General features: G+C 41.2%; 1 protein-coding gene across 1 annotated transcript; it reads left to right on the top strand.

The window, feature by feature from the left end:
* Positions 1-688: 688 nt before the first annotated feature.
* On the top strand, positions 689-1,913 carry LOC107822582 (ethylene-responsive transcription factor ERF014-like). Its single transcript, XM_016649135.2, has one exon. It carries the CDS (start codon positions 839-841, stop codon positions 1,556-1,558), a length of 720 nt encoding a protein of 239 aa, XP_016504621.1. The 5' UTR covers positions 689-838; the 3' UTR covers positions 1,559-1,913.
* The last annotated feature ends 15,036 nt before the right edge of the window (positions 1,914-16,949 follow it).

The following is a 16,949-nucleotide window of genomic DNA, read 5'->3' as shown; positions in this document are numbered from 1 at the left end:
CAAAATCCAGTGTGAGACAGGACGCATATTTGATAGATTGACATAGTCTCTCGATGTTTGAAAAAATTGTTTGAATTTATTATTCTAAATAACCAAATAAACATAATTTTAAAATTATAAAGGATCATAGTACACAAATAGCTAACCCTAAGTCGGAACTAGAGGGAGCTAGCTAATGTCTCATTTCGCTTAAAGAATAGAATCACAACTAGGGATGAGAAGTTTCAAAAGTTAAGGTTCAAAACTTATATATGCAAAGTCCTATATACCATTAGAGTTTAAATAACATACAAATTTTTATATTATATTATCAGGTCACTCAAAGGATATTAACATGTAAACATAATTAAAATGTAAGATTTGTGGTGTTAAAAATTGCGCCAATTATTAACTAATACAAGTAAATTTGATGTTTAATCTTTTTTTATACTAATAGAGTATATTACTTAAACTCATAGGATTAATGTTATCAAGGGCAATATTGTCAATTAAATTGAAAAAAGACATTTATCCAAGTTCTCCATTGGATTAAAGAACTGGAAAATATCTGTCTCCCACTTTGATGTTTACATATGCAGACATTACTCTCTTGACTAAAACGGATCTCCTCACTTCAAATCCACCCCCCCCCCCCCCACAAAAAAAAAAAAAAATTAGCACACACCCTACCATCTATAAATAATCATCCTCTCGTCTAACTTCAACATCACTTCATCATCCACCTCAAACACAGACAAAAAACCATCCAAGAACCAGAAGGAAAAAAAGAAAGAAAAACAATACGTAGATCGAAGAAACTACGCTCAAATCTCTTGATTGTTGTTTAAAGATTCAGGCAATGGTGAAGACCGAGCAGAAAACCCTAGCTGCAGAAGCAAGCAAGAGTATAATGGCATTATCATCTTCTTCAAGCAGCAACAATAATAATAATAATAACAACATGAAGATGAAGAAGAAGAAGTACAAGGGAGTAAGAATGAGAAGCTGGGGATCATGGGTATCAGAAATAAGAGCACCAAATCAGAAAACAAGAATCTGGTTAGGCTCTTATTCAACTGCTGAAGCTGCTGCTCGAGCTTATGATGCAGCTCTCTTATGCCTCAAAGGCCCTTCTGCTGCTAATAATCTCAACTTCCCTTTCAACTCCTCTTTCTATCACCACATTGATCTTGATCATCACACTTCTACAACTTTATCTCCTAAAGCCATCCAAAGGGTCGCCGCCGCTGCCGCTTCAGCTGCGGAAGGTGCAGGCGTAAACGTTGAAAATAATGTACCATCTCCACCCCTCTCTTCCACTTCTACTTCTACTAATTCTTCTTCACCATTAAGTCATGAGGATCAATTAGATGAGGTTTCTTTACTACCAATATTTGGTCATCATGCTACTTTGGAAGAAGAGACAACAACTGTGTCAATGATGGGCCAATGGTACAACTTTGATTCTCCAAAGTACAATGACATGCTTCACGGTACAGTTTTCTTTGATCCCCCATTAATGGAGGATGTTTATTATGAAGAAGGATCTGCAGATATCCCTTTATGGAGTTTTTGCTGATGAAGAAGAGAAGGAAGATCTCACTTGAATTATTAACCCTATTTGTTAATTATTCTTTCCAAAAAAACAAAAAACAAAAAGGAGCAATATTTTTTTTAGGTGATGTCAAGTTATTTTTTCTTGAACAACATCACTGACAGTGACTAATTATATTTAAATTTATTAGGTAAGAGAAGTAAAAAAAAAAGGGACATATACAAAGAGAGAAACCATATTTTCTGGACTCTCCCACGTGAGTTCCTAGAAAATTCCTGTTTAGATATACTATATATTTTTAGAAATGTACTGTGTCATATGCTGTATCATTTATTGTGTTCTCCAAGTGCAATAAAATGGTGGGAAATATTTTATTTTATAGCATGATTAATTTTCCTTAGACTTTGACTGCCATGATTTAATTGAATTGTTCTTCACGATGGAATTATTAGACAATGTATTCATGTCCTGAAACTGCTCATGTAACTCTCTCTATATTACTTAGCAGATTTAGTCTTGCTTTTTCTCTCTTTTTTATAACCATCTTGTGTCTAGAATTGACCCTACTAGTTTGGATTCATCTAATGCAAAGCTCGCTAAAAAAGAAGCGCTCTTACTAGGAATCTCTTCATTTTCACCTCTTTAACGATGCCAATATCTCATTCACCGCACCACGTTCCTTAGGTGATACAAATTAAGTCTTGATAGAATACATAATCATTTAGTTTTCAATTTCTAATCTCATGTCTCTCTAATTTTCAGTCACTATATCTCGTACCCTCAAACTCAAAAACTGAAATTACTTGTGGCGCCATCGGACGGAGTTCAGCCGGCGCGTATTGATAACCAAATTTACCCTCCTATAATATCGATTCCAACGACCGAAGGAATTGCAGGAAAACAAAACTATGCCACCACTATATCTACTGCCCCAACTACTCCGACCAACATCTTCCGACATCCTACGAAATCAGTGATAGCTACGAAACTACTCATAATGGGATCCCAACGGCTTAATTATGGAATCATGGCTGATGAATGTAAAATAAAAATTGTGGGTAGATTCTTGAAACCCCGACCCCAAATTGAAAGGATTCGATCGACCTTCAGGGAACTCTTTCTAATTAAGGGTTCCGCGGAGTCCACAACAACTATAGTGTGCTTATGGACTTCACTAGTAAAGAGGATTCCACTCAGTATGGTTCAGAAGAATGATTGAAATCGAAGGATTACAAATGTGGCAAGAAAAATGGTCTCCGGATTTCAAACCGGATGAAGACATTCCTATTGTGCTGGTATGGGTGCTCTTACCAGGTATTCCATTTAATATGTATACATGACATTATTTTAAGAAAATTGTTAGCAATGGTAGGACTCCTTTAGCACTAGATGCTGGTACTTTTGGTAAAACGAGACCTAGCATGGCTAAAATCAGAGTCCAATTAGATCTAACTAAACCACAACCAGACAGTGTATGGGGATGGGCAGGTGTGACTTGAGTCAACATTTTGAGTAAATGACCTTGGAACTGGGATTTGATAATTCCAATAGGTTTGTATGATGTTTTGGACTAGGGCATGTGTTCGGATCGGTTTTCGCATGATCTGGGAGCATTTCGGCGCTTAATGTTGAAAGTTAGCTCATGGAAGGTTTTCTAGTTCTTTACTTTTGGTTTGGAGTAGACTTTGGTGTTATCGAGGTCCGTTTGGGATTTCGAGACTGCGACTAGAGCCATATGGTGATTTATGACTTGTATGCAAATTTTGGTATCATTCTGAGTCGTCTAAGTATGATTCGATGCGTTCGGAGCTAGTTGAAGAGTTTGAAGTTCATAAGTTGATTCAAATTGGTTTTGGAGTGCGATTCTTAGTTTCGATATTATTTTATATGTTCCGAGATTTCGAGCAGGTTCATAGTATGTTTATGGACTTGGTTACGCAATTGGATGGGGTCCCGGGTGGTTAGGTGTGTTTCGGACCGTCCAGAGCTAAGTCAGAACACCAGAAATTGTTGTTCTGGTTTTCTTCTTCGCGAAAGCGGAGAAGGGGTCGCGTTCGCGATGAAGGAATCGGGCAGTGTGCCATTTTCCCCTACACGCTAGAGAGAAGGAGACCACATTCGCAATGCTCTGGGTCACTGGCCTTCACATTCGCGGATTGTGAAGTCGGCTGGGGAGGGGGTCAGTCGATGGCCTTCGCATTCGCATTCGCATTAAGGCCATCACTTTCGCAATAGGCAGGTCAACTAAGCCTTCGCATTCGCGAGGGTAGTCTCGCATTTGCGAAGGGAATTTTTCTTGGGCTTGGCATTTTGCCTTCGCGATCTTGAAAAAGGAATCACTAGGCAAAAAATATTTTAAAGACTGGACTTAGGCTTATTTTTCCCATTTCTTACTCGTGTGGTCCGGATTTGGAGCTTCTTGGAGAGGGGTTTTTATCAAGCATTGTAAGGTGCGTAATTTCTACCTAATGTAAGTTAAATATATGGATTATGGGTAAATTAACGAGTACAATGTGGAAATTTTAGGAGTTTGTTGAAAAACCTAGGTTTGATAAAAATTTGATTAGACTATGAAAATGATTATGGAATTGAAGAAATTATATATTTGTATTCGTAAGGTTATGGGTAATATTTATTGTAAAAATATCCAAAATCCGGACACGGGGGCCCGAGGGTGAATTTTAGGAACCTTCCAAATTGGACTGGGTAATTACCCCAGTGGTTAAATTATGAACTTTTGAGTACTTATTGATTAGTTTATACAACTTTTGATTAGCTTCGGATTGCTCGGCTTTATTTGTGGAGTTCTAGTGAGGTTAAAGAGTTGGTTAGTGAACTTGAAAGCAAGGCAAGTCTCTTGGCTAATCTTGTAAGAGGAAATTTGTCCCCTTAGGTATATTAATTGTTGTGTGCTACTTGTCGTGAGGAGCTACGTACACACAAGGTGACAAGAGTCCATATGTAACTATATTCATGTTATGTTTGAGTAGACTTAGATTCACATCATGCCTTAACCGTGTTGTTTGTATCTATCCTGTGTAATGATTTCCTTGATTATGAATGAGCTCGAGAATTAGGATAAAGATATTGATTTAGCCTCTTACTTTGGAAAATAATTGGGAAATATTTGATAAACTATGGATCCGTGTCTTCTCGACTCGCATGTACTTTCGCAAGTGAGATAAATTTCTCTACTCTTATGGGATCGGGCTGTTCGCCTCGACAATGAATTAAATTACTCTTATGAGATCATGTTGTTAGCCTCGACAATATGGTAATACTTTTCTTATGGGATCGGGTTGTTTGCCTCGAAAGTACTGAGTACTATTATTCCTATGGGATCAGGCCGTTCGCCTCGGTAGCTTCGTGCTTAATACTTGAGACTGGATTTGGTTTGGTAATAGTTGAGTTACCTCTTTCAAGGACAGTTATGACATGTTTAGTGGTTTGATATAGACTCATATGTGGAATTTGTCATTAACTTTATTTGTTTCGTTACTACTTTTTCTACATTCTCCATGTCTACTTTATGTATTTCTATTACTGTTTGACCCACTAGTAAGTGTCAAGTCGACCCCTCGTAACTACTTCTTCGAGGTTAGACTAGATACCTACTGAGTATGCGTTGTTTTCCGTACTCACACTACACTTCTGTATTGAATGTGCAAGTGCTGAGACAGGTATTACCAGTGGCCACAAGGGGCGTAGCCACACTTCTACAAAGACTTAGTGGTGAGATGCTTGCCTTGCTCAGATATGCAACACCGGAGTCTCCCTCTCCCTTGCTTTTATTCCTATCTATTACCCTTCAGATAGTAGTTGTATTAGTTTTGTATATTCTCTAGATTGATCATGCACTTGTGGTACCAGATTTTTGTGGGGCTTTTAGCATTTATGTACGTACTGTTGTACATATCATTACTGTCACTACAGTTGATGCATTTCTTACGCTAGTATTTTATTGAGAAAAGAGTATGTACGGGTGCAGGAGATCTTACTTATTTCGTTCTTTTAGAAAAAGAAACTTTTGTTTTAAAAGTTACAAAGGGATAACTAAGTTGCAGGTTCACTTGTGGGCTTTCCTAAAGGTGGCGTTAGGTGCAGTCGTAATCTATCACGAGTTTTGGGTCGTGATAGTTTGGTATCATAGCTTTAGGTTCACATAGGTCTCACGAGTCAAGAGCAGGCCTAGTAGAGTCTTGCGAATCGGTACGAAGACATTCGTACTTATCTTCAAAAGGTTACAGGGTGTTAGGAAACCTCTCTTTCTTTATCCCATATCGTGCAGTTGATATTGTGCTAAATATCTTTTTATTGATCTCTCATAGCTGGTGAGAACACATGCGGCAGATGTACCAGGCAGTAGAGGAGCTGCTTCCCCCATTATTGGAGGTAGAGGCTGGGGCTGGGGTAGGGCTCCAGCTTCTATCAAGGGATAAGGGCATCCTAGAGTTGCTCCCGTTGTATCACCAGTAGATCCAGTGGAGAATCCTATTATTGAGGAGCAGGATGAGGCGTCTGCAGTTAAGCTAGCCCCAACATATTTCATGACTACACCGGGATTTCAGGAGGTCATCGGCCATATGCTGCGGTTCATTGACTCTATGACGCAGCCTGGTTTATTTCCTACAGACCCAGCCACATCTCAGGTGGGAGGGGGAGCGCAGACCCCTACCGCTCAAGCTCCAGGGCATGTTGCTACCGTTTATCAGACCACATGTACACTACATGTAGCCGGGGCTTAGCTAGTTGCAGCGGCTGTGCCAGAGTTCATACAGATCACGACCGTTGATCAGCATAAGCGGTTGGAAAGATGGACTAGGCTTCAATGCCCTAACCAGGTCAGGGGCACTCACATCCGATGTAGTGATCACATGTACTATTTTTGTCTTCCGTAGGGATGCATCAGTATTATTTGATCTAGGGTCTACTTATTCCTATGTTTCTTCTCTATTTACTCCTTATCTAGATGTATCTCGCAAGTCTTTGGGTGTTCCTATATATGTGTCCACGCCAGTGGGTGATTCTATTGTTATGGATCGGGTTTACCAGACCTATGTGGTGACTTTCTGTGGTTATGAGACCAAACCAGACCTTCTATTGCTCGATACGGTTGATTTCGAGGTTATCTTGGGCATGGACTGGTTGTCTCCGTACCATTCCATTCTTGATTGCTATGCCAAGACTGTTACCTTAGCGATGCTTGAGTTTCCAAGATTAGAGTGGAAGGGTTCGTCTGTTGGTACTTCCAACCGGGTTATTTCTTTCTCGAAGGCTCGACATATAGTCTAGAAGGGTTGTTTTTCTTATTTGGCCTTTGTTCGGGATACTACTGCAGAGAATCGCGCGCTACATTTAGTGTCGGTGGTATGTGAATTTTCCGATGTATTTCCTGCTGATCTACCAGGTATGCCACTGGATCGGGATATCTATTTCGACATTGATTTGGTACTAGGCACCCAACCTATTTCTACTTTACCTTATCACATGTTTCCCAAGGAGCTAAGGGAGTTAAAAGAGCAGCTTCAAAAGTTTCTTGAGAAAGGGTTCATTAGACCTAGTGTGTCACCTTGGGGTGCACCAGTGTTATTTGTGAAGAAGAAGGATGGAAGTATGCGGATGTACAATGATTATTGTCAGTTGAAAAAAGTCACCAACAAGAATAAGTACTCGTTGTCGTGCATTGATGACTTGTTTCACTAGTTACAGGGTGCCAGGGTGTTCTCTAAGATCAACTTGAGGTCTATGTATCATCAGTTGAAGATTCGTACTTCGGATGTTCTGAAGACAGTTTTCCCGACCAGGTATAGGCACTATGAGATTTTAGTGATGTCCTTCTGCTTGACTAATGACCCAGCGATATTTATGGATTCGATGAATAGGGTGTTCAAGCCGTATCTCGACTCATTTATCATTGTCTTTATTGATGACATATTGATCTACTCGTGTAGTGTGGGAGAGCACGAGCAACATTTGAAGTTAGTGCTTCAGACCTTGCGGGAATAGAAACTATATGCTAAGTTCTCCAAGTGCGAGTTCTTGTTGGATTATGGATTTGTTGGGACATGTTGTATCATATGAGGGTATTAAGATGGATCCCAAGAATATCGAGGCAGTTCAGAGTTTGCCTCGTCCTACCTCAGCGACCGAGATCAAGATTTCCTTGGGGTTAACACATTATTATCGTCTGGTGGAGGGCTTCTCGTCTATTGCAGCACCTTTGACTAGATTGGCCTAGAAGGTTGTTCCGTTTAGATGGTCCAATGATTGCGAGGTGAACTTGCAGAAGCTCAAGACCACTTTGACTACAACACCAGTATTAGTGTTGCCCTCCTGTTCAGGGATGTATACCGTGTATTGTGACATTTTGCGCATTGGCTTGGGTTGTGTATTGATGCAGGAGGGGCGAGTTATTGCATATGCTTCACGTCAGTTGAAGCCCCACGAGAAGAATTACCATGTACATGATTTGGAGCTGGCCGAGATAATTTATGCTCTTAAGATCTAGATGCATTATCTTTATAGGGTGTTTGTAAGGTTTACACCGATCATCACAGTTTGCAGCATTTTTTTAAAGTAGAGGGACCTTAATTTGAGGCAGCACAAGTGGCTTGAGTTACTGAAGGACTATGATGTTACCATCCTTTACCATCCGGGCAAGGCGAATGTGGTTGCAGATGCCTTGAGCAGAAAGGCCGTGAGTATGGGTAGTTTGGCATTATTTTCAGCAAAGGAAAGGCCATTGGCTTTGGTCATTCAGTCCTTAGCTAATAGACTTGTGAGGTTGGATATCTCAGAGCCCAGTCGAGTTCTTGCATGTGTCATGGCTCAATCTTTGTTAGTTGAGTGGATCAAGGCTCGTCAGTATGATGATCTACACTTGCTGGTTCTTAGAGAGACGGTACTACAAGGTGGTGCCAAGGGGGTTACTATCAGTGAGGATAGTGTTCTACGACTCCAGGGTCGCCTATGTGTTCCTAATGTTGATGGCTTGAAGGAGAAGATTCTAGAGGAGGCACACAGTTCTCGATATTCTATTCATCCAGGTTCTACGAAGATGTATCGCGACCTGATGCAACATTATTGGTGGTGATAGATGAAGAAAGACATAGTTTAGCATGTAGCTAGATGTCTAAATTGCTAGTAGGTTAAGTATGAGAACCAGAGGCCGGCTGGCCTACTCCAGCAGATGGTTATACCGGAGTGGAAATAGGAGCGCATCACTATGGAATTTTTAGTTGGTTTGCCGTAGACTTTGAGGAAGTTTGATGCCTTTTGGGTCATTATCAACAGGCTGACCAAGTTAGCACACTTTATACTGGTTGAGACTATGCACTCTTCAGAGAGATTGGCCCAGATATACATTCAGGAGATTGTCCGGTTGCATGGTGTGCCTGTTTCCATCATTTTAGATAGAGGCCCTCAGTTTACTTTGCATTTCTGGAGAGTAGTATAGAGTGAGTTGGGCACCCGGGTAGAGCTTTGCATAGCCTTTTATCCACAAACCAACGGGCAGTCGGAGCGGACAGTTCAAATTCTGGAGGATCTGCTCAGAGTGTATGTGATTGACTTCGGAGGGCAGTGGGACCAATTCTTGCCTTTGGCTGAGTTTGCTTATAATAATAGTTATCAGTCCAGCATCGAGATGACTACATTTGAGGCTTTATATGATCGATGGTGTCGTTCGCCCATTGGATGGTTTGAGCTTGACGAGGCTAAGTTATATGGAACTTATTTAGTGAAGGATGCCTCGAGAAGGTAAAGTTTATGTAGGAGCGACTTCGCACATCACAGTTGATCGGCCCCAACCCTATGCCACTATAGAATGGCAAGAGTGGTTGATGCATCTTGTTGTAATTGGGATCATGATATAACCATTGCACTTAGTTACTCACTCTATACCTCTCGGTAGTTTGAGTGACTTTGCCCTAATTGGCTTTCTCAAGCCCAATTGGGTGTTTACACAATGCAAGCAAAATTGGCTCAAATCGGGTATTACTATCTCTAGGTTTAACCCTTTAATTGGGGTTATCAATCTCTTAATGCACCCCAATTCTTTGTTAGCCTGAATTTCCTAGACTTAGTCTCTCTTTCTCAAGAAGAGACTAAGTCACAAAGGCACAAATCAGTGTTTGCAACCACTGATTAAGCAATTAAAGCATAAATCAAGCTAAATATCATTAACCCATAAATATTTAATCCCTAAAATTGAAGACCCACTGAATACCCACACTAAGGTTGAGTCACAACCTAAGCTAATGGGTTTAGCTACTCATAATCAAAGAAGAAATCAAAGATGGAGATGAAATATAAGCCATAAAAAGTAATTACAATATTAAAATCTAAGATTAATTGCTAAAGATGTTCTAAAATTACTCAAAAAGGCTAAAAATGGTTGGTCACGTGATCTTCTAAACAACAGAAGCACTAAAAATCTAAAAAAGAACTATATATACATAGCTAAATTTTCCGGATAGATTTGCCCCTACGGAGGTTCCGCTGACAGCGGAAAATGGGCTGCCTCAGCGCTTGGACTACCACGGCTATTCAAAAGCAAGCACGAACCCCGGTTCTTCTCTTCTGAGTTTGTTCTGAACTTGAGTCTGCTGGGAGAGGAAAAACAACCGCCTCACCACTCCTTCAACCATGGCCGCAAGATATGATCGCGGATTGCGCCTTTCAATTTAAGCTCCCAACTAATGGTCTCTGATTCTTCATTCTGCTGAGGGCGACAACTTGACCGCGACCGCGTTAGAGACACTGTTGCCGTGCAATTTCACCACGGGCAGCGGTGACCGCAAGCCCAAAATATAGCTCTCTGAACCTTGCCACCGCTGAGAGCGTAATCAAGACCGCCTCAGCGATGGACCCATCACGTCTGTGTCTGTTTATTCGCTGTCAGTGGCCTTTTGACTCAGCTTTGAACTTGTGCAGGTTTCACTCCTTTATGAGCTGGTTTTGACTTTCTTGTCTCTTTTTGAACAAACACTGCAAACAAGCAAAATAAGTTAGATTTTGGGAATACTTGTACACATTTTTAATCCAAAACCTAAGAAAAAAGGAGAATAAAATATGCTAGAATCCCTAGTTATCAACTCCCCCAAACTTAAGCTTTTGGTTGTACTCAAGAAAACAAAGTAATTCCCACCTTCTCAAGATAAATGAAAGGAAAATTGCAGCTGTCCTAAAGTGACCTCATCAAGAATCAATTGGTACTAACAATTAGCCTCAACTCAAATGCATTATTAACAATACATAACCTTTTTAGCACCATGGTTTTCGTGCGACACAAAAGCATCAAGAGTTGACTCAACTCATCAAGGAAACTCTTTCTACCACATTGGTCATTGTGGAACCCAAACTCATACTCCACGACTCTCCATATGCAAGCCTCACGTTTAGGTTGTAGCACTCAGAACGAGGATTGTGGAAAACACACTCATCTCTCTCAAAGGAAGGTCACAAGTTCGGCTCTAAGTACCATAAGCTTGCCCCTTATGTGAGTCACCACTAATGTAAGCTCACTCAACTCAAGATCATATAGGGCTTTTTTGGGAATGTAATGAAGTATTTTGGTTTAGGGTAGGATATATTGGTCTATGAAGGTTTCATCTTTCCTTAAGCACTTCATTTGCTTCATTTTGGCTCACATTTTCTTGACTCTTTGAGCCATTTGCTTCTTCCTTAGGGGCTAGAGAGACACACTGTCACTCTTTCTTGTTCATTTCAATACTTTTTCTCCTTTCTAATCTTTTCAAGCCTTTCATCTTTTGCTTTTATTGAATCCCTTCATTTCTTCTACATTGTTCACTTTCTTTTTGACTTTTTGGCTTTTTCTTTCTTTTTCTTTTTTCCTTCCCTTTTCTTCCTTTTTATACCTTTTATCACTTTTGCATTCCTCGTCTTATCCCCCAAACTTATACTTTTGCCAATTTGTGCTAAGGAAAGATTGAGTGCCAAGAGAGGATCATTTTAGAACAGATAAAGGCTTGTATCATGATTTTCTTTTAAAAAAATAAGGGTTATGACTCAACGGGGTTGACTAGGGATGTCATTTTTGGTGGGCTATGGATGTTTTTAAGTCTCAATTAGTATCAAGGAGAGCCTATAATCACTTCTCAAGTCGAGCTACACTTAGGATTTCGCCTGGACAAACATTCGGGGCAAGTTTTAGACCTATTGGAATGGGACTTGGACTTGCAAATCAATACCTCACCACACAAGCTATTGGATTGCTAAAGAGATAGAGTCGAGGGCCCACAACAACCTTTGCTAAGATTTGAGCAACACAAATGGTTCCGAGAAACCACTCGATGATTGTTTAGTTAACACAAGAGTCTCAAGGTCACAACTATCACCATCCTATGCACACCAATTTGTTTTTAACCATAAGGTCAAAGGTAAATGTGTTAGGCCCAAGTGAGGAATTGCCTAAGGCACTATTGTTCACTAGCTACTATTTACACAAAACAAAAAGAAAACAGACTTAAACCCTTAAGAAGGTTGTCATGCCATCCATCATCGGGAAGAGCCACCCGGTTCACACAAACTCCACCTTTGGAAAGAACCGTGACATTAAGAAAACCAAAGGCTTATTGATCACAAAAACTTGTAAAATAAGAAGCTACAAACTGAAAAAGAAACTACTAAATGAAATCAGAATCTATGCTATTAAGGAAACTTGCAAAAAAAGTTAGGAAGTAAAATGCGGAAAGTAAACTAAATATGTACAATAGGGGATTTAGACGAATATACATAAGAGGGAATGTATATATACATGAGAAAGTAACTTTATATAAAATCGAAATTGAAAAATAACGAAAAGTAAAAAATAATGGTAAATTTATATACATACCAAAAGTGCAAAATAAGCATAAAGAAAAATAGTATCATCATTACAACCCAACAATCAAATCATCAAAATAGAACCACCCCCTCAAATAAAAAGTAGCATTGTCCTCAATGCTAAATAACCAAAAATAAGATAAAAAAGAGGGTTAGAGAGTAAAGAAAACTCCCTATGAGTCCTCTGTCTGCATGTGGTCCTGTGGCTGGGTCCCTGGATCACCTGGCTCAGGGTCCTGTGGCTGGACTGAGGCACCTCCCTCAGGATCCTCCAGCTCAATCTCCACATCATCAACTTGGGGCATCATTCTCCTCTTAGGCTCTCCCTTAGTCTCCTGCTCCTGAACCTGCTCTGCTTGAGCTGCTGGCATTGAGTCCTCCAATAAAATCTCCAATGGTAAGTTTCCAACTAACTTCATCTTCTCCACCTCTCCCCTCAATCGCTTCACCGACTTCTTTGAGACCCGAGTCTTTTTCAACTTCTTTGTCTGCTTGCTCAGCTCCTTAATTTTTTTTCCTTGAACTGCAAGGGCATCCATGATAAGCTTTTGGTTGTCCAGGAGCTTCTTCTAGTTGTCTAGAAGCTCCTTGAGAGACTCCTCCATTGATGCTGGCACCTGGGGCTGTGTGGGAACTGACTGGGCTTCCACTGGATTGGATAGTACAGACAACTTAGAAGTTGCTGCCTACATCCAGTTGTTGATGTTGGAGAGTGTTTGGTTCAACCTATGAGCAGTCAACGGGTATGCTGATGAGGAGGGCACTGAGGAAGGCATGTAAGTAGATGGTCCGAATCCGGTAGGCAGTGGGAGGTTGTGAAGTAGTGACTACCACTGCTGGCTAGTAGAAGTAGTAACTTTCCCTTTAGATTTGGGGTTGCCGGGACCCTGAAGGCTGTACTATGAGAAGGGCTTCTTGGGCTTCACCTTGATATCATAATCCCTTTTCTCTACCTCCTGATCTTCCAAGTACATGGTGAGGAAATTCGAAAATGGGTAAGATCTATCACCCTCATTGACCATTCTAGTGATCACCCTAGACATGATATTTCCGACATTGATCGGGAATCCCGCCATGATAGCTGCCACTAAAGTTGCCTGGGAAACCGGTATGTCACTGTCCTTAGTAGTGGGGTATAGTCTGCTGCACACAAATGTCTCCCAACCTTTTGCCTTGAAGTTCAGGGTGTTCCTGTAGATAGGAACCCCCGTTGCCAACCAAGCTGGAGTAGTATCTGGGAGAGCCAGTAGCGATGCTAACCACGAGATGGCTGCCTCATCCCTAGCCACTTTCTCTAAGTACATCGACTCATCTTCATCATTAAATCCGAGATAATCATTCAGAGTCTTCCCATCAAACTTGTCCTTCAGGTTCCGCACCTTAGTCACAAATGTGCCATTTTTGATGTGGGAGGCATTGGCGTAGAATTCCTTGACTAGGTGCTCATTAGCATCCAAAACCTGGCTAGTGAAGTATTCCCACCCCACTCTTTCATTGAAGTGCTGCTTCATATTAGGGTTGTGGGGCAGAAGATCCCGCTCTATGAACTGACGCTCATGTATGAGAGACTTTTGAGGCCACCACTCCCTGAATTTGTGATATGCCAACTCACTGACAAACCTCTGTTGCCACACCTTTGGGTTTCTTGTCCTTTCCACACCTCCGGTCTGGGTATCACCCCCTCTCCCATCATCCAGCACCTCAGCATCTACATTTATGGGTTAGGTGACAAAGTTGTTGGTGAGGCTAAAGATGAGGACTCACTGCTCTCCGCTGAGCCATCAGACAACTCAGATGAAACATGAGCAATAGAAGATGCTGGGGGTGTAGGCTCATCTATCAAATGAAATCTCCCCGGGAAGTCTGGTACATGTGTGGGCATTGATTCACCCTCTGAGGCCTCCCGGGAGAGGACATACTCACTTCTCTCTGAGTGGGATGCAGCTCTAATGTTTTTCCTTATTTTGCCAAATTGATTTCCGTATTGCTGGGGTTAACTTAATTTGTCCTCGTCCCCTACCCCGGGAGGACTCTGCTTTCCCTTTTTGTTTCTCACCGCCACTCTAGATTTAACCATTGTCTACAAATATAATCCATGGAAAATTGTTAGTATTGGTGCTAGAAGAAGCAGTGAAGAAAAGCAGAAGAACAGTTGACAGTGCTTGAAAAAGTCTTAGACCGCTGACAGCGGAAAAAGGAGCACAGTCGCCGTAAGAGCACCGCTGATCGCGAAAAATGCATCGCGGCCGCGGAGGTATTGGGATCATACTACCCACCCTCTGATTCTATGGTACCGTTGAGTGCAAAAAATTGGGCGCGACAGCGGAGGTTGCACCGCTGTCCGCAGAAAGTCAACCGCGGTCGCGGATCCATGTTATGTGCTTCTCTGAACCTAAGCACCACTGACCGCGAGAAAAGAAGCGCGGCCGCAGAGGTTGGGCTGCTGTCAGCGGAATTTGCCACCGCTGACCGCGGTTGTCAAAGCTTCCAAACTCAAGTTTACCTCATGAATGTTTTTCGCCGAAAAACATCTACGATCGCGGAATTCAAAAACGGCCTGAGTCAACCTAGGGTTTAAAGTTTTTCATGCACTTAGCAATATCATCTACATTGTTAACCCCAACTAGCTATTAAATAATCAACCCTAACTATTTAAGCCTAATTTAATTAACACTAAGGAACCCTAAGTTAAAATTAAAAGAAAAAGAGGGAGAAGAGATAAAAACTAACAGACAAAAGAAAAATAAGTAAAAATCGAAGAACAATCAGGAAGTGAGATTACCAGATGTGAAATGAGTGATGAAAAGCGGACTTTAATCTTTTGTTTGTGCAGATTAGGGCTCAGATGAACAGTGAAATTTTTTTGCTTTGAGAGAGAAAAGATCGAAAAAGGTAAACGGCTTCATGATCTCATATTTATAGAAAACAACCTAGGACCCACAATACTTACCTGGAGTGGCCGCAGAAAATCACCGCGGTCCACGTTTTTGATGAACAGAAGGGCTTCCTTATTGAGACTACTACTGAGAGAGGAAAATGGTACACAGCCATGGAAGGGCACCATTGACCACGAAGAATGCACCGAGGACGCGGATGAAACTTCAGAGAAGTTGCATTTTGGAATTTTCAATCCTGTGTCTACCATCAAATTACGCCTCCGCAAATTGGCCACCGCTGATTGCGAAAAATGCAGCGTTGTCAGCAGTCCAACTTCAGACTATGCCAAATTTTTCCAGCTTTTTCCTGCACTATATCAAACATTCCTTCACACATCTCACAACCAGTTAGCTCAAAGCAAATCCTACACTAAGAAGAAAATCAAAAAGAAGAAAGACACATGAGTTGCCTCCCAAGAAACACTTGATTTAACGTCGCGACATGACGCAGGTTACCATCAATCATTTGAGATGGATCATTGCCACCATGTGGCTGTCATCAAACTTGCCAAGATAGTGTTTCACTCTGTGCCCATTAGCTTTGAAGATTTCACCATTTTTGTTTTTCAAATCAAGAGCACCAAACAGAGTTACAAGCACTACCTCAAAAGGTCCACTCCATTTTGACTTAAGCTTTTCTAGGAACCGTTGTAACCAGGAGTTGAATAAGAGAACCAAGGCACCTTCCTTGAATTCTTTGTTGCGGGCATACTTGTCATGTAAGTACTTTGTTTTGTCCTTATACAAGGATGAGCTGGAATAGGTATGAAACTGAAACTCATCAAGCTCATTGAGTTGCTCCACCCGGAGATTTGCTGCAACATATCATTCAAGATTTAACTTTCTCAAAGCCTAAATGGCCTTGTGCTCTAACTCAACTTGGAGATGCCAAGATTTTCCAAATACCAACCAGTACAGAGACATACCAATCGGAGTCTTGTAAGCAGTCCTGTAAGTCCACAAAGCATCATCCAGTTTCTTTGACCAGTCAGTCCTATTTGCATTGACAGTCTTTGACAATATGCTCCTAATCTCTCTATTGGAGACCTCAACTTGCCCACTAGCATGAGGATGGTAAGGGGTTAAAACCTTGAGATTGACACTAAGCTTTGCAAGCAAAGTGTCAAATGCCTTATTGCAGAAATAAGAACCCCTATCACTGATGATTGCTCTAGGAGTGCCAACTATTCTTCTTGAGAAAAGCCACCACACTCCGGGCCTCGTTGTTAGGTAAAGCCATGGCCTCAACTCACTTGGAAATATAATCAACGGCCACCAGAATATATGTGTTGCCACATTAACTCACAAAAGGTCCCATGAAGTCAATGCCCCACACGTCAAATATGTCAACCTCAAGAATAGTGGTGAGAGGCATTTCATCCTTCTTTGAAATTCCACCTGCTCTCTGACACTCATCACATCTCTTCACAAGCTCACCCGCATCCTTATATAATATAGGCCAATAAAAACCACAAATAAGCACCTTTGATGTTGTCCTCACCCACCATGATAACCACCATAGGGAGAGGAATGACAAGCATCCAGAATACTCATTTTCTCCTCTTCCAGAACACATCTCCAGATCACACCATCATTGCAAATTTTAAACAAATAAGGCTCATCCTAGTAGTAGT

This window comes from Nicotiana tabacum, chromosome 16 (genome assembly GCF_000715075.1).
Source record: "Nicotiana tabacum cultivar K326 chromosome 16, ASM71507v2, whole genome shotgun sequence".
NCBI classification, from domain to species: domain Eukaryota; kingdom Viridiplantae; phylum Streptophyta; class Magnoliopsida; order Solanales; family Solanaceae; genus Nicotiana; species Nicotiana tabacum.
This window is presented reverse-complemented; position numbering and strand designations above follow the sequence as displayed.

Bases quoted from the DNA above. Each gene is read 5' to 3' on its own strand.
- LOC107822582 (XM_016649135.2), top strand. From the start codon at position 839: ATGGTGAAGACCGAGCAGAAAACCCTAGCTGCAGAAGCAAGCAAGAGT.